Here is an 18,975-nt window from a genome sequence, read left to right as displayed (position 1 = left end):
CATTTTGGTGGTTTGGGTGCCGCTATATGTAAGATCTCAAAGGATTTCTGTCTTGTGTTAAGAGTGGGAAATGTCCTGACTCCCCAGGGAAGGCTCTTGGCTGGGGAAGCGGCTTTCACCCTGGAGACCATTGCCACCTAGTGGCCGCCCTTCATGCTTGCAGGCAAAGGTGAACCCAAAGAAGTGGGAAACTCCACCCTTCCTGTTATCAATGAGGCGATGGTGGAGCCCTCCTGTTAATTCAGGGACGTTCCTTCCTCAGTGTCTCCTGGCAAGTTCCTAGCACCGTTTGACCTTCCACTGATGAGTTCTGGAATATTTCTGGCTCTACTAAACATCTTTTCACTTGGATCTCTCTCTCTCTTGCCCAGAAGAACACAATCATATGGGTCTTACACTAAGGGGAAAAATTGAAAGCATGCCAAGAGAGTGCAGGACCTTCAAGGATGTCCCTATTGAACAGGCAGGCGTGGACACAGTGCCTGACTTTGGAGCAGCTGTGTCCCCATAATCCCGATGCTTAGAGTTCCCCCAATCCCAGTGAAAACCATCCCAACAACCCTCATTTTCATTTGTTCTTATAGGTGCTGTGTTTGACACTAAGCATTTGCGGACTGAAGGCAGGGCTTTCCAGGAGTAAACTCTGAGCGCCTCTGTACCAACTATTTCTATTCATTCCCCACAGCAACTCCAGAAGTCAGAAATCCAATCTAGAATAAGCAAATGGTCAAAGCTTCTGCTGAAAAAGTGGTGGGCCCCAAGTCTGAGGTCCCTGTCTGATCCCAGAGGTTTGTCGGAGAGACACTGACGCTAACAATGGAAATACTGTACATCCAGGGACATCGTCCTCAACACAGGCTCTTTGATGTCACATACGTGGTCTTCTCAGCCTCCCCCCTTCCCCCTACCCCTGCCGCAGCCGCTGGCAACAGGAGTGGGCAACTAGACCTAGGCTGGGCGGTTTTGCTATCTGGGACTAATCACAACCATCCGAAGAAGTGGCCACAATCCCGAGCTCCTGATTGCTACCTGCCGTGACTCGTTCAGAAGAACCATTCAGGTGAATGACGGATCTGTTAATGGGGCTTTAGCTCCAGACCTCTAGGTTACCCTGTGTGTTTTCTGATCTCCACCAACGATTCAATATTCAGGGATCTTGTGAACCACTTGTTAAACCGTTGGCATTTTGCCATCAGGCGTTGTAGGAAGAGTTACACCACAGAAATCAGCAAACGCTCATAAAGACAAACAGAATGACCATGGCTTCATCTCCCAGAAATAACCCTGTGACATATTTGGGTTTTGTCCATTTGGGCTCTTTCTCATTGCGCAGCTATTAGAGGCTAGAACAGGCCTCCCTCGTAGTTTTGCATTCCTCAGTTTACCCAAAAGTTGGAACAGCGGGGCCCGCTGTCAGCTGGAGGGTTGGAGGGAGGAGAGCTGAGACCTCAGAGGAGTCACAAAGCCCCTTTGCAAAGCCCCCCCCTCAGCCACCAACACTGCCCTCAGTCTCCTGGGACCCACGAGAGGGTCAGTTCAGCCCTTCAAGGCCTTTTCCTCACTTCGTTTTGAGGTTGCCCCCAAGAACTTTCTGAATAGGCCATGGGGCAAACACATTTCTCCATTAGACTAGCGATTCTCAACCTTGGTTGCCCGTTAGAAACACCTGGGGAGCTGCTAAGCCCTGCCCACGTTCATAGCCATGTCTGAGCCCAGTGAAGACGAAACACATCAGAATATCTGGGGGTGAGACCCAAGCACCAGGATCTTGGAGACGAACACCTGGCGCTCCGACGTGCGGTGCGGCCAGGTTAGGAGCCAGAGCACGGGCAGCGATGCTCCAGGCTTGCTGCCCAGGGGTCTCCTGGATGCCTTGAATCTGTAGACAGGCCTGGGGCCAGCCCAGACCAACCGAATCCAAACTTGAAAGCTCTGCAGGTGAGTCAGATGGAGTCAGAATTGAGAAGCACTGCTCTAGACCAAATAAGGGTTACCTCTTATTTCATATCTCATCTCAAATCACGCAACCATGTAATTCAAGAAAACTTACGGGGTCCTGATGTTGCTGTCACCCCACACAATACAAACTTCTTCCAAAGGTCAAACGAATCCCTTGATCTGACCCTGAAATCAGAGTCTGAACATATATAAGATATTACGCTCTCTTTACATTTTCTTCCGCCCCTTCGAGGGGGACCCTCTCTGGAATCTGAATGGAATCGAAGCTCTGCTTTGTCGAGACCCACAAAGCGTTGAGTTGGTGTGCTGGGCAAACACACAGAAGCCCCCAACAAATATTCAAAACACCCCAGGACCCCACGTGACTGTATCTGCAGCTTATGAATCATGCATCCATTCCCCAGTTTTCAAACGTTAGGTGGAATGCCCAGACCCTATTCACTACTTACTCCAGATTGGTGATTCTCAAACTGAGGTTCCTGGACCAGCAGCAGCAGCAGCATCTCTGGGGGACGAGTCAGAAAATTCTTAGGCCGCACACCCTAGACCTACAAATCAGAAGCCCGGGGTACGAAGCCCAATGCTGTTTAATGAGGCCCAGGCGACAGAGACGCTTGCTCAAGCACACGAAGCCGCACTCCCCAGAGGCACGTGGATGCTACGAGCCCAAGACCATGGCAGACACAGAATTTAGTCTAAATGGGTGGCCGGAGAACAACCAAACAGGGGAGAGATTTGTGATTTTATTTGCCGGGGTACCCGCACATCCATTCCAAGTGTTCAGAGCCCACCACCTGTGAACTGAGAACAAAGCATCCAGATAATTCTCCCGTCAAGGTTAACAGACACTGAGAATACTATAACATGGCAGAATTTTAAAAAATCTTTATTATGCAAACATTCTTTCTCTGAAAGAAAACATCTGAATGCTTGGGCAACATTTTGAAACTGCTAGTGCGCCATCTCTGGGGATTTTCGGAGGCCCCGTTCTTTGCCTTTGTGTCATCTTGTACCTTTACAACTTTTTTTTTTATAGTAAGATTTTATTTTTTATAATAATATTTTTTATTATGTTAGTCACCATACAGTACATCCCTGGTTTTTGATGTAAAGTTCGATGATTCATTAGTTGCGTTTAACACCCAGAGCAGCATGCAATACGTGCCCTCCTTACTACCCATCACCAGCCTATCCCATTCCCCCACCCCCCTCCCCTCTGAAGCCCTCAGTTTGTTTCTCAGAATCCATAGTCTCTCATGCTTCATTCCCCCTTCTGATTACCCCCCCTTTCTTTATCCCTTTCTTAGGTCTCCCTTTGAGTCCCCAGCTGGTCTCTGTGTTCCCAGCAGCCCAATTCTGAGCTTTGCCTGAGTTCTGTGTGGGGAGGGACAGAGTCACCACACTCTTTTGTGGCAATGCTCCCAAGTAACTTCATGGCCTCACGTGCCCCCCAGTGACTGTCTCTCTGACACCGATAACTACAGGGGAGATGATCCTGGGGAAGGGATGGGAGGTCTCGGTCACAGAGGAAAAAACCTGCGTACGTGCCGTCTACACGTTTTAATGCCTCCCACTGGTTTTGGTAAGAGCCTCCTCAGTGAGAATCCCCGAAGACACCTTCTACCCTGACTATCCCAGGCTCTGTGCCCCATTCTGAGTGCTCCTATGTACCGACACCCCTGTATTTGCTCAGCATCCCCAGATGTTAGTAGTGACAGATGCAGAGAGGACCAGGACACTGAATCCACAGCTGATCACAACTCCACTGTCCCAGAAGATTGTTAGAAGTCACATACACGGGGAGAGGTGGAGGAAGAGACCCCAAGGAGAGTGGCGGTGGTGCGGGGGTGGGGAGGGGGAGGAGCAGGAGACAGAAGGTCTGGGGCGCATGTAATTGTGAGGGGCCGGGGAGGGAACAGAGCGGCTGGCCACCCCAGGAGCAGCTGGCAGTTAGGGAGAAGATGGGAGGGCAGGAGGAAATTTGCGGAGGAAGTTTTCTGATGAACCTACGATCTTCATATGCTCTTTAAAGTCTGAAAGTCTCTATTCTTCAGAGGGGAGCCAAATACAGGTGCTGGGAATGCAATAATAAAAATTAGAACCCAAGAGACACATACGAAGTTTGAGTTTTACCATTTGTCCTGCTGTTTGCCCAGCCATGCCCTTGACTTTGGGGGTCTACCAACCTCATCCAGAGGCACCCATACCATTTCTAGGGTCCCATCAGAGGTTTCTAGGCTCCAGCCAGGGCAGCTGGACACAGCATCACAAAAAGGGGCATTGGGACAGTGTGTTACCATGGTGCCCCACCAGCTAGGAACAGAAGTACAGAAGTCAAGGTCAAGGGCGCGGGCCTGTCACTGTGCGGCAGATCCAGCTTCCGACCTCTCCCCACCCCCAGTCAAACAAGCAGCCATCGTTTATAAAAACACAGCACACACTGGGTTTTAATGAGAAAATAATTGTATACTTGCATTGAATGCCTCACAATCACTATAAAACCGAAGCAGGGTAATAACATTTAAGTGGTTAACATACACAGGAGAGCCAGATACAGAGTATAATTTTCAAACACAGTATTGCTGCTTTCCCCCCCTCCCTCCTCCTCCGAAAAAAAAAAAAAAAGTCTTTTGGGTAAAGGGCGACACAAAATCAAAATTGGCAGGCTCACTCACTGAATGCTTAAAATTCAGGAAATTGGTTCTGTCACTAAAACTGGATATAGTCACCATCTCTAAACACAGGCTATTTTTTTTTCAATACATAGTTTAATTACATCCATTTTTTCATTGGAAAAATGTTTGTCTTCAGAGACAAGAGTCAACACTGTTTTAGTGTTTCTTGTTACACTTTATACGTGTGTGTTGTGTATATATGTGGACACTGGTCTATATACTGCTTCTATGTCGTTGTCTAGGGTGGGCAGCATGCAGACGCGTAAAGAGGCAAGGAAATTGCATTGTGTCATCCAAGTGGAACACAGCCCAGCCTCCTACCACTGACAGACCCTGTTTCCATAATTTCTGGATGAGAAAGCCAAGGCATGTCAGTAGTTAATCAGCTCCCAAGGAAAGTGAACATCTATAAACACTGTGGAAAGGAACACTTTCAGGAAAGCTTTTAACATCTACAGAATCTAAACATTTGTTATAGTTGAGATTAACAAGCTTGCGTGCTATTTGGGGGCAGGGACAAGCATCAGAGGCCCATTTTTTTTTTTTTTTGACAAGCCTCTTCCTCTTGATGGATTAAGCAGGAATGACTCTCCTCCAGGGGTCTGTTGCATCTTCAGAAGGTAAAAGGGGTTCATTTGGGATCCCAGAGCCTAGCACAGTGCTATGTACAAAGCCCAATGTTTTCTGAATGAGTAAAAAACTCAAGAGCACAGAGAAAATCTGGCTCTTCCAAGGGAACTGTAATTTACATTTTAATAGGATCGGAAGTGAGTGGAGCACAAAAATAGCAGTCATCAGAAGGCAGCAGAGGGAACAAGCAAATGTTGGAGATGTAGGGGCCATAGTTAAGCAGCTTTGTGACCGCGGGAGGGCCATGGAAACTGCATTTCTTGCCTTATCTACACACAGAGCACGGACCAAGGGACTCGGCTCTGGAACTCTACACAATGCAATTCATGCTTCTGGTTCATCAACTGTAGTCAACGGCCAGTTGGTCTGCCTCTAAAGCGATTCCAAGAATTGTGTGACCTCCTAAGCTTTCCAATCAGCTGCAAATTCTCCTTTTTCAAATGTTAGGTGTAGGGTGGGTGGGTCCATGGCTTCCTTCAAAACAGAACAAAAACCTGCAGGTGGGACCTGAGGGCTGTTTCCTCTTCTGAAAGATGGCGTTTGTCTCTATTGTGTCTGTATCACTACCAGATGCAGCCAGTCCAGAAAACATGAGCATGTTCCATTTTTGGTGGCACTCATAAAGCCATGTGCTCACCAGCCAACAGAGCTACCACTGTGCCCCGGGGGCCACACGAAGCTCTCGTCCCAGCTGTTTTCGGTCACGTGCCTGCTGTGCGAAGGCTGGAAATCCTCAGGCAAAGCAGCCTTCCTGGGTCCTCCCATTTTACCCGTCAGGACTTCCCACCTAACACAGACCTCATTTTCCTGGGCATGTCTGTCTCCATGCCAGCCTCCCCCACTTGAAAATGAATTCCTTGTAGCAGGGATCTCACTTGTTTTGGGTCCCCAGTGGCCGGTACATTTTGCTGATTATCCCTTCAGAATCTTCAGGAGAATAAACCATGTAAAGATGGTGCTCACGACCCATCTCGAGTTTGGCTTCAAATGGCAGGTCCCCTTGGCAGTGTTAAAGGATCCTTGTGAGTTATCTCACAGTTGGACTTTCACTTTATGCCCACTGCTCGTCTGTGAATAAACCTTCCCCCCTAAAGTCAACACTAGTCTATTAAAAGAAGCAAAGCTAACGTGCCTAACATCTACATACAAAGTGTTGTGATATTGCTACTTGTCAGAGTAACCTATTAGAGCTTATGACATAACAATATAAAAAAAAAAGGAATTTTAGTGAGGTCTGGCTTAATTATTGCTCTTTAAAAAAAACATAGTTTTAAAACAAATAGAAAAAAAAAAAACGCTGGTCAGTTTTTTTCTCATGGTCAGAATTAAAAATGTTTCTCATCCAGAAATTCAGGGCACCCAATTATTGAATACCCTTATCATATTGCTTTAAATGACAGAGAGTAAAACTGGCATCCTCTATCGTTGTACTAAGCTATGAATACAAAGCATGAGAATAAATATGATACTTTTCTAAATGTCAAATTACAAAACTGCTCAAAACTTTTCAGTTGTGACTCATGCAAATACCAGGTTAGGTCAATTTAATATTACAAATACTGAATCAGGCCGGTGCCTCTATATATCCCTTTTCATAAAAAAGAAATTCTCACTCCTGACGCTGGCAAACAGCTTGGAGGAAATAACTGTACACCCTTGTCCCATGATCATTCTGGAATTTTAATCCTTGTACACACACTTTACCCAAACACACAAAGGCACGTGCGCCAGTGCATGTGTGCACGCACACACACACGCACGTGCACGCGCGCGCACGCACACACACACACACACAATCTGTAGGATTTGTAGCTGATTCCAAGCCTCCACTTAAATTTCTATTCTATATTTTTCTCTTTATCATCCTGAAAAATGCTGGTTGTTCAGCAAAAATAGTATCTCTTACTTCCTTATTTTCCTACTTTCTCCCTCCCTGTTTCTCTGTCTACCTTCATAACCTTTTCTTTAATGTTTCCTTTCTGATTGATCCAAAATAATCTCTCATTCTTCCTACCTAGGTCCACTTTATAATACAAAATATAGTTATAAACACCTCTTTATTTCCTGTCCTCTGCCTCTCTAAGGCAGAGTTTGCCCTTTTTCAATTATTGCCACTCTAAAAATATCCCTACCATCTTGAGTCAAGCTGTTGAATGTGTAGATTTTATACATGGATATACTCCCCCATCCCATCATAAAAATAGTTGTTGCCCACTAAATATAGTTTTCATATGAAGAAACATAATTGTGAAAATGTGTTCTCATAAACAGCAAATTAGTCCATACGATAAGCAGACGAGATCCTAAAGCTAAAATAATCCATTTGGTTTGGCTTCCTCCCTCTCTCTCAACCCCTTCACGTAGAATAGATTGTGTTTGCAACATGAAGAAACATTGTCTTAAAAATGTGGATTTTATGTATTGCCATCATTGATCATTGATTGCTCCCAATTAAAAACAATTAAATGTAAGAGAAATGGAATCCTAATTGCCTCTTCCGGGCAAATACAGAGAAACTTGCATTTCATTTTATGGCTGCTGGAGCACACGGAGTTCTCCCAGCACCTCTGATGCCGTGAGTGAGGGTGGGAGGCCGGTGCAGGGAGTATCCTGCGCCCTGTAGATCGCACCAGCATGGGCTCTGTTGCTCTAAACAGCCCTGTTACCAATGTTAGTTCTCATCACCCAGCGAGGCTGGTCTCAGTTCTGCCTGTAGCAGCCTTGTTGATTTGCTTGTTACTGCTTCGTCCTTTTGGATCCAAGGATTGGTCCAAATCCAGATGATTCTTTGAGTCTCAAAAAAAATCCTCTCTCTTTTGACTCCTGGGTGTTTATAGAGTTTGATGGGTGGGCTTCTTTTCACTTTATTTTTCACCGTTGGTCATTGCAGTTTCTGGTCTACATAAGGATTGTGGAGTTCGTTCGCACTTTAATAAATATTCCATTAAAATGCTTCGATGGGTGGATTTCTTGGTTTCTTGGTAACCCAAGCACCAAAGAAGCTTCCTGGGTGGAAGGAAGTTTGTTATTCATTGTCCTCTTCCTCCTGGTTGGCATAGATCCCTGCCTCCCAGCGCAAGGCCAGGGCGCTTTTTCTTCGATTAACCCGTGTGGCCTCAAGGACCTGAAGAGAGAAGGAAAAAAAAAATGAATCCGAGTTCATGGACGTTCACTATGTACACAAACCAGCTTCTCCATTTCTTCTGTCCTTTCCCTCTCAGCAGCATCCAAGAAAGGGAAAGTAACAGTGTCTGGTATGGCCGGGAGGTAGAAGGGACATGGTAAATAAAGTAGGGTGGGAGGCTCTGGGTATGCATTCATTTCATAGCCGAATTTCATTTGCTATTTGACCCATAGTTTTCAATGTAGAAAGATTTAACTTCCCTGAAATGTTTTGCACGTCTTTTTTTTTTCTCCCCAAGTTTTATTTAAATTATAGTGAGTTAACATAGTGTCATATTGGTTTCAGGAGCAGAATTTAGTGATTCATTACATACATATAACATCCAGTGCTCATCACAAGTTTGCACGTTTTTGAATTAGACTTGACTCTGCATTAAGTGTTTTGATAACATAGTAGGTCTCCACATGTTATCTGATCAGTGCTGTCTGATGCAAATGTTCTGTATCTGTGTCATCAATATGGCAGCCACTAAGCTACATGGCTATGGAGCACTTGGAATAAGGCTGGTGTGGCTGAGAAGCTAAATATTTAATTTTAATTAATTTTAGTATCCTCACAGACCTTGTGACTACCATATTGGACAGCACAGCTGTTGACTATCTTAGTCTCTTTGTAAACAAGCAAATAATCCCAAACAACTGGACCAGTGTGGGATTCAATCCATCAAGCTTTGTGGGCATACATAAGCTATGATCATAGTTATATCATAAAGGTCTACTTTGGTATAACTGAACTTCTAAGAGAAACTAAGTGGAAAGAAAAATAGCTTCCCAGCCCAATAAAAAGCAATCTGAGCATGATGATGCAACATCAGGGCCCCAGTGCCAATAAATGAAATGCAAGGTGACAATATCAAGGACAGGTAGGCTCACCACCATAGGGGTAAGGCCTCCCTCCCTCCAGTTCACTAGAATAGTCTGTGGACTGCAGAGGGAAAACTTCAGCCAGTCTCTTCCAGCTTTGGTTTGATCGAGATGAGATCCAGAAAAATGACATTCAGGGTGCCGACATAGGAGAAATGGCTCAATTCCATGACACTGCACTACAAGCAAGCCCACGCATGCCAACCAATTAAATTACAGTGGCATTAGCTTAGGATGTGCAATTTCTGATATTAAAGAAAAGTCTAGCAGAGCCAACACTGACTGACGATCCAAACTGCAGTGAAGGCTTTGCTTATTCTAAGAACAATCATTTTGGCAAGGAACAGAGTTGCGAGCAGCTCCAGAGAAGCATGGAGATGCAGGTTGCAGGCAGTATTGGGAACCAAGGAACAGGCACGTTCTGGGTAGATGCATGGTCTGGGGGTCCATCTCAACCTGCTTCTTTGGACCTTTGACAAATGGATGGACTTCCCAGACCATCCATGTGCTTTCCTCTGGGAAGCCTTCCCCAGTCCCCCCAGCGGGGCTAGCTGGACCTAACATGTAGGATGCACTCAGCCATGTCTCTTAAATGAATGTTCATCATTAAGCACAGAAGCCGTGTCATACAGTGTCATGTGTGTAAGCAAACTGTGGTCACTTATTCAATATCTAAGAATAAGGAACCAGTAAGGGCAAAGAATGCTTCTAAGTCTGGTATGGTTAAGTGGAGGATTCATCTGGAAGGTCAGTGCGTGGTAACATGGTACTGAGAAACGGCACTAAACTGGAACAGGAAGTCCTGACATTCTTTCCAGTTCTGTCTGGAACACGGTGTTGTTCATGGCGTCTCATGTCTCAACTTACTTTCATCTGCCAAGATGGAGACAGCACCTGCCCCGGGTCGCAGGCTTTCTCCAGAGACAGTGCTGACTCTGAAGTTCGAGCAAGTCTAGACTTAAATCCTAGTGACTGTGTGACCTTAGAAAAGTCCCTTACCCCTGGGCCTCAGTTGTCTTATGTGTGAAATGGGAGTCATAAAACTCCCAGTCAGCTGGCCTGAGGAATAGATGAGGCAATGCATGTACAGCATAGTTCCCAGTGCTCTGCAAGTTTTCAGACAGTAATGATTTCCATCATTATTTGAAGGGGATTTGTAAACGATGAAATCGTATTCAGACATAAAGCATTTTTACAAGGAGCACTGGCTCTGGGTAATACAAGGCTTCTGGTCTAGGACTAGCTCAGGGGTGAAGGCATCCTACAATGGCCTTTTGAAGATTCAAAGGCCACGCTCTTGGAGACGTTACCTACATGAGCACCTGTTCCATAATTAATTCAGGTTTCAGTCCTGTGGTGTGTGTGTGTGTGTGTGTGTGTGTGTGTCTATAAATCTCGAGCAAATCTAGAGCTTTGATACTTTAGTTCCTGCATATTAACTTTATTTCCTAAAGTCCATTCCTTTCTTTTCTGGGCAAAAAAAAAAAACACTTGCCTTCAGGGCTCTAGAAATAGTAAACATATCACACATACTACGAACCACTTACTGTTTTGATCCTCATGACTGTTCTATGGGATACATACTATTATTACTCACATTTCCCATAGGAAGAAACTGAAGCACGGGGAGGTTAAGTCGACCAATGTTACTCAACTGGGGGGGGGGAGAGCTGAGGTTTGTACCCAAAATTTTGGGTGTGGAGCTGATGCCTTAGGCCACCATGCTACACTGCAGCTCAGTACCCATAAGGAGTCTGCTGGAGGAAGCAACAGAAAAAGCGATAATACTCTATAGGAATGGAGAGGGGAAAACATAAAAAATAAAATAAAATAAAAATAAATAAATATATAAAAATAATAATAGAAAAATCTGATTTACGGTCTTATCATTTTCCCAAATTCAGATTTAGGTCTGGTGGGAGGGGAAAAAATCTATTCTCTTTGAACAACCCTCTAATATTAATTTTCTCTCTCTTGTGCTTGGGGAATTCAAGCAAATCACTCATCTTTGCATAGAAATCAACAGACAATTCTATTTGGGGGCTGGGTAACAGAAGGTAGAGGGGTTCAGTAATGTCAGTCACTCCATTAACATTAATATTTTGTCTTCCTAAGTCCTCTTTAATTGAAGATAGACTGGGCCCAGTTTTATCTTCCTTGGACATATTTGACTGAATTTTCATTATTCTTAATTATGTGAATTCAAAGGGAATGAGGCCTAGGGCCTAATTCCCATTGCCTAGCTGAGAACCACAATTAGTCACCGAGGAGGGTACATGGAATGATATATCTTTTATATTTCATTACTCCTTTTATATCTTATGAAAGAATACTCTTATCTTTTGAAAGAAAGTTACTGATAATCATCAGCTCCCATCTCTGGTACTAATTATTTTGCGAGAGAGGGAGATTTTTAAAAATATATTGTGCTGTAAGTTAGCACAACCATTCTGAAGAATAATTTGCAGTATGTAATGAATGCGAGGATGTAACAGCCCTCTAACCAGTACTTCCCCTCCTAGATATAGAGAGAAATTCTTCCAGAGGTTATGCAAAGAGATACATATCATAACACTCACTGAAGCATTGTTTGTAATTGCAAAAAAGAAGGAAACAAATAAAAAGAAACAACCAACACTTCCCTCAATAGAAGGATGAATTAACAGTGATAAATTCATTCAGTGGGATACGATACAGCAGTTATGATGAATGAGCCGGGGCCACCAGTCACAACATGGACACATTCAAAAACAATGTAGACAGAATAAAGTAAGGAGCAGAGGATGTTACAATATGATATTGATTCTAGAAAGTTTTAAGGCATGCAACACCAAGATGTTATCCATGTAGACAAACATAGGAAATATAAATATAAAAACATGCATAGAAATGATTAACAGCAAACTTAAGAAAAGTTACCTCTCAGGAAAGAGAGAAATGGGGACTGGGGAGAAGTAACAAGGGGGCTTGAATGGTATTTGCAAAATTAATATTGTTGATATTATTAATATCTGTTGTTAATATTAATAATTTTAAAATATTAAGCAAACATTATGAAATGATAAGAATGGTCAAGGCTGGATGGGTGGGCTTTATTGTTTTATTATCTCTTATTATTGGAACATTTGAATGCCAACTCCATGATATTGGGGACTTTGTTTTGTCTACTGCTCTATTTCTGGAACCTCAAAGAGTGCCTAGCATGTATATTAGGTCCTCAATAAATTGTTAACTGAATGAATGAATGATTCTCCCGAGAGTTCTGTATATTTGAAATAATTATTTTAAAAAATAATAAAATGCTAAAGAAAAAATTAAAAAACATTGTGTTTTCCCATGGGAGAAAAAAAGGAAAAATATTTAAAAATCAGGGGAAAAGGAAAAAACACTGTGCCTTTTCACAGGACAGATAATTGTGAAATCTGTGTATAAAGAAATTGTAGAAGAAAGGAGGAGACTTTGGGAAATTCAATGCTTAAATTAAGGCGCTTCCAAAAAAAAAAAAAAAAAAAAACCCCAAACAAAAAACAGGTTTAAAGATGGGAGCAGGGAGGGGAATGGGCAGTGGGATGGTTCACTTTTGAACAACTTCTCCTGAAGCTATGGAGTGGAGCTCTCTGGATCTGTGTTATTGGGAAGCAAAGGACTGGTCAGAATCAGCAGCTCAGTCCTCTTGAGCTGCACTGTTTTCTAACCAGAACCAGAGTATCTTTGCTATCAGTGCCTGAAGAAACTTGAATGCGAACACTTTCCAGATCCATGAGCAGGGCAAGGTCTTCTCCAGCCCCACCACACAGCACAGCAAAGCACAGCAGCGGGGAGCCCTGTTGCATGTACCCCAACATTTCCAGGCAGTCCCCAGTTCCAAAAAGGCTGGAAGAAAGAAACATGGAGACGAGCTGCTTCCTTGCCCGCCTCCTTGAACACATCGGGAAATGGCAAAGCCACGAGAGCATGCACCTGGGCCAGGCATGCAGGAACACCAAGACAAACAAGTGGAAAAGTACCTCGGAAGTCACCTTGCAAGACAGTAACTTAGAGGTGTACTGGCAGAGAGGGAAAAGAGCAGGGTTAGTACACAGCAGAGACACACTCACACAGCACCCCCCAGCAGGAAACCGGCACCACGCTGGGGGTGGGCGGGAGGGGAAGTAACATCGGGAGACCATCACACACCCACACCAGACTCGCTTCATCTGATATTAGTTTATTTAAAAATCTGTATCTTTTGGAGGATGTAGATACCCTGCTATTCGTTAATAAAAATATCAGATAAGCCATACTTTGTTAATTCAAGATTCGTTGCTTCCATTTTCTGTGCTTTGAATTAACAAGAGTCTTCCCATCCCCTGTATGCAACCAGCTGCCCACCAGCAAGGTCTCTGATGGATTTGCTCGAATCTAGCCAGCCAGCCAGCCTCTTCTCTTCCTGTAGTTCCTTTGAGCCCCACATCAGTCTTGTAGCCCACTGTCCCACAAAAAGAGGGTCCTAAGCACAGGCAGGACATGATTTGGATGCAAGGTTTGTGGGGGCAGGTTCTGAGAAGCTGAGCTGTGGATGGCACTGCCTAGGGAGGGCACATAGCCGTCCTTGTCACTGTTTTGGGGGCCGTGATAAGTTCCTGACAGTAGGGTGATCATGTAGGAACTAAAATGACCCTTTAGTTCCTGTAGGAAACTAAAAGTCTCTGCAAGAAATGCTCAGAACAAAATGGGCAGCTAAGGGAAATGGCACAGAAGAATGGACTTTGGGCCGCCCCCTCTGGAATTATGGTAATGGTAATGACCTTGTATTTACACAGCTTAGGACATTGGAGGCATTTCCCGGTCTTGCCACTGGCATCCATGGACTGGGTAGGCGGGGTCATAGGTCTGTGGTCATTAACTGCTTCTAACATGTAGCGCTAAAAACTACAGTTCTGTAATGACCAGGCTGATGACTGGGGTCTGACGAATTCTCTTTGTCCTCTCACAGGGTATCAGCAGCTAGGAGAAATCTGGGCAGCACGAAACATCCTCGATCGTGGCTATAAGCTTCCCATGGAGCCTGTAGTGTCGGCCTCCCTCATCCACTCACTGAGAGTAAGGACCATGGGGTTTCCTGGTTTGGGGGGGAAGGTGTGTGAGGAATTCTTAGAAAAGCAGTAACTGCTAGCCCCCAGCTTTGACTTAACCCAGGAGAACAGGGGAGGCCTTCTCTTATTCCAAGACAGGCAGCGATGACTGAAAGACTTCTCAGTGACTATTTTTGGGGTGAGAGAGAGCAGAAAACCCACCAAGAGCAGACCCTATGCTAGAAGCGGGGCTGGAGCCGGACGCCTGGAGGAGGCTGTAATTTGGATGCGGGCCAGCATCTCTTCCACGAGAAAGGGAAAGCACATCCACCAGCCTGTTCGAGAGCATCACTGACTCAAGAACCCAGCATCTTCTGAGGCTCAGGGAACAACTGGCCAGAAGCGCACTTTTGCCTCAATACCCTTTCTTTATAAGGCATCAAGGAACCTTTTAGGACACTGATTCATCAGCCCATCGTGTGTTACATGATGGACCAGAGATGGCATCAGGCCCAGATAAGGAGACACTTGCACATAAGAAGACATTTCTAGATAAGAGAAACCCGCAGCAGGAACAGGACTGCTGCATCTGGCTGTGTGCTGCACGCACGGCACAGAAGCAGCAGGTGGAGGAGTGGACGGGGTTGAATGGGGTCCCCCCAGTCCCCTCACAGCGTGGCAGGGGGGCATCGGGCAGCTGAAAAAAGGTGCCTTTTTCTAATTCTGACAAGGGTCCTGTGAGGGCTGGTAAACAGCCAGGGGAAGAGGGTGAGGGTGGGGATGGCAACCTCCCTACCCCCAAATTCGCCGAGGGGTCCCTTAGTCAGTGGGGCCTGGCTGAAGCCTCGAGCATGGAGACACTCGGTGACCACTTCACACAAAGCAAGGATGTGGCACACGGGTGGCCCCTGCTCAAGGTCTGAGCTGGTAACAAGGATGGCCATTTGGGGATCACTTCTCAAGAAAAGGGACTTTTTCCAGTTCCTTGGTATTGACTTTTTCACCAACTGCGAAAGGAGTAGAACGTCCACAGGTGACTTAAGATCCCTGATGCAGTGACTTGTGGGTAGCTATCCCAAAAGACAGTCCGGATTTAATTTCCCAACTTCTGTCATTCTCTGAGCCGTCACCTTGTTTCCAGGAGAGAGGGACAGCTCAGGGACGTGAATAGGCCATTGAATACTGCCACTCCCCCCACACCATGCCCTGGCGGCAGATCCAGGAGCCAGCGGCCTCCTTCTGGTCCTGCCTACAGTATTTTTGTATAAAGTGGGAAGATTTAAGCTGGAAATGAGCTGGGACAGGACTCCAGGGACCACCGCTACTCCGGGGCGGGGAAACTGAATCTGTTTGGAATGGCAGTGATGTTTTTCTCGGGGGTTGGCAAAAACTCCTCCTGGAAACTATAGGCGTGGCTCCCCCTGGCTCCTCTGTCTTCTCTCTCTTCCATCCTTCATGCTCAATACGGCCATGTGTCTACTGTATCACTGCACATACATCCCAACTGCCCCGTTTTGTTTGTAGGTCTTTCTTCTCCTTAGCAAGCGAGTAAGAACTCTTCATTCCAGTCAGAAAGAACTCACTGCTTCCTACGAGCAAACACAAGGTTTGGTCCTGATCGTGTGTGAGGGACTCATAGTGCTGCCAAGTGACTTACGGGAAAGAAAACTGGCAGGTGGATGTGTCAGGTGACACCAGACTCAGGTGAGCCATGTGAGCCTTCTAGAGGGTGGAAGGAGCTAAGAAGCCATGTTTCGCCCTCAGAGTAGCGTATGTGAACGGCACTGGGAAATAGAACTACCAGCTTCGGAGGCAAGGAAGCCAGGTACACAGTCAACCATCAAGCAATCCACTGGCTCCCTATGATTATCCTTCTGGAAGAAGAGACAATTTAAGAAGGGGCCAGGATCAGCTAGGAAAACAAATGAAGGTTTGTTCGTTCCTACAGGGAAACTTCACTACGTTCTCCAGTGACTTGAGAAAAAGACAGACGGGAGGCTGTCACTTGGCTGAGTACGTGAGGGGTAATCTGTATGCTGAAATGTTAATTCCAAGTAGCTTCCCGAATGCCAAGGGGCAATCCAATCTGGTTGCGTCCTGAGTCTGCACGAAGGCGGCTCCCAGCCTCCGTCTGTGGAATGAGTGGTGACAGCCTCTTCACTTCGCGGGGTAGTGTTTGCCTCTAACATCAGCACTTCGACACAAAAGGCACACACGAGAGAGAGGCAGACTGTGCTGAGAAAACATGTGCACGGGTCACATGCAGAGTGGTTCCACTCGCTTTTCCCCTTCCATGCCAGGATGCGAGGGGTCCCCTCAGCTAACTGCCACCACAGCTGCTGAGATATGGTGTGGACTCGCTGGGAGAGAAGAAACAAGCACTTACAGCATGAAGCTTCAAAAGCACAGGCTCCGGAAAATACCTTAAAGGTAAAGTCTGTATTTTCAGTGGGGCTGCAGAAGTGCTGACTAAGGTGACTTCATGGGCAGAAGTCCTGCGGACTTGGGGAAGGAACCCCAGCAGCAGCTACCAAGGGCCAGGCCCCACCCACCGTGCTGTAGCGGAAATGGCCTCCAAATGCTCCAGCCGAACAGACTAGCTGAGTCAGTGTTCCAGGCAGCTTCGGTGTAAACCCAAGGGAGAGCCTGGGGGACCCAAGTGAGTCAGCAGACTGCTATAGATGTGTCCGCTTTCTTTATCACTACGTATTTTAAAAGCATCATTCAGTATCTGGCTTGAAGTCCAGAAACCCTTGAACTTAGCCAACCAGGATACAAGAGGCAGTAAGCAGGCATGGGATTCCTACTGTGAGCCCATAGCATTCAAGTTTAAGGTGATGACCCAATAATTTCTCATCCAAACTGGGGCACTTTTTAAAAGTGAAAGGGGATGCTGTTAAAAATTACACCAGGACCACAGGAATAAACCAGCACTGTCCGAGTAAACTGGGCAGGGTCTTCCATGGACCCAAGCTATTTGTGATCTAGGTGAAACTGGGTGGGGATGGGGGATGACCACTTCAATAAATGGTACAAGACTGAGGCCACCAGACTCCCAGGAAGTTGGCATGGGCCCCCGAGGCTGGTCCCCGGGCTCCTGGCTGTGGAGACTGTGTGAAACAAGGGCCCTTATGTCTCTGACTGGAGAAAGAAACTCCAGAGCAGATGACTTCCTTCACATGGCTCATGTGAATGTCACGTGCAAGGTCTTGAGAACTGAGGGTAGCAGGGTAGCCCTGTGGTTTCTAACTGTCATGTGAAATGGCTCTTTCCTGCCAAACTGTATGCACATGCTTGATAACAGCCCCACACACATTCAGCCTTCTGCACACTGTGTCACATCTATGGGGTTTGCTCAGAGTAGACAGTAAAGGGATGGCATTGTCAGAGTTCTCCAGAAAAAGGATACGTCTATTGGGCAGGCCAGTGATGATAGCAATCAGCTCCCTGGTACCTGGAGATAGTTTCAGGGTGCTTGTGTCCCTCCACATGTGCTGTCCTTACGTAGTTTTTTCTACACACCAAACATCCCCTGCTCCAGCCTCGCCGGTGGGTTCCAGCTGTACTTGGCAGCAAAAGGATCCACTCCTTGCATGATCCACATTTTTGAGAAACAAGGCAAAACACCCAAACCCAACTCCAGGCACATTAAACAGACACATTTAAGAACTGGTTTCGGGGCCAGGACGCTGGCCAGACAATGGCATACGCACCCATGCCTGAACGGGGATAACCGTGCACCACATGGACGTTCACCCTCAGAGAAGTGAAAGAGGAAAGGAGGAAAAACTTACACTACTATCATCCATTCTCTCACGCCTTTTAGATTTGTGGGTCTCATAGTCTTCCATGAGGGTCTGCATCAGATTCTTGGGCCGCTGGGATCCGGCAGCCTCTTCGGGGGCTAAGTCAGGCTGCGAGCTGGGGCCTTCAGGTGAGGGGGATGGAGGAGGTTTGACTTTCTCTATTTTCCCTGAAACAACACGAAGAGAACACCCTTTCTAAGCTCGTCTGCTCATGACCGCTTCCAGAAAGAACACTGGCAAAAAGCAACCTCTGACAGAGAGCGGTACCAGAAAGGTAGTTAAGTACTGGTCACCGTCCTGCAAGGACCAAAGGTTGAAGATGATGTCACAAACCAATCCGACAAAGACCTCAAGGCCACCAGTGCTACAAAGTTGGTCAGACCAAGGAGGCCCTCAGGCACTTTGGAAATGTATGTCAGACACTGGCTCCGGTTATTTTGGGGATGTGTCCTCTATCACAGATAACAGAATTCTACTGTCAGAGGTGGCGGAGCTGCCAAGCCTTACAAACCCACGTTTTACCGTTGAGGAAAACAGGCTCTGCAAAGGGGACGCTGTGCTGAGGTCCCAGGGTGCTGGTGATGGTTCCAGGTCTCTTGCTTTCCTCGCCAGGTTCTTTCCTTATATCAGAAGCCACCTTGGGCAGCTGGCCTGCCCAGCCTTTCTGCATGGACAGCACAGGACTACAAAACATTTGAATGAAAACCAGGCTTGTTTGTCCCAGGTCACCCCAGTCTTAACACTGGCCAGCTTCATTCCTGACCTTACCTGCCGGGGTCCTGAGAGCATATGGTTTGAGACTCT

The 18,975-nt window shown here is 46.1% G+C and overlaps 1 protein-coding gene across 1 annotated transcript in view; it reads right to left on the bottom strand.

Moving 5' to 3' along the window:
- Nucleotides 1-4,378: 4,378 nt before the first annotated feature.
- LOC100480825 (A-kinase anchor protein 2) overlaps nucleotides 4,379-18,975 on the bottom strand; it is a 241,415-nt gene continuing 226,818 nt past the window's right edge. The window contains 2 exon segments of the mRNA XM_034664240.1: nucleotides 4,379-8,388; nucleotides 18,160-18,338. Of these exon segments, the coding sequence (XP_034520131.1) occupies nucleotides 8,290-8,388; nucleotides 18,160-18,338 (278 nt within the window). The 3' untranslated portion in view covers nucleotides 4,379-8,289.

Source organism: Ailuropoda melanoleuca, chromosome 7, assembly GCF_002007445.2.
Source record: "Ailuropoda melanoleuca isolate Jingjing chromosome 7, ASM200744v2, whole genome shotgun sequence".
NCBI classification, from domain to species: domain Eukaryota; kingdom Metazoa; phylum Chordata; class Mammalia; order Carnivora; family Ursidae; genus Ailuropoda; species Ailuropoda melanoleuca.
Note: the sequence above shows the minus strand (reverse complement) of the source record. Positions and strands in the feature narration are given on the sequence as shown.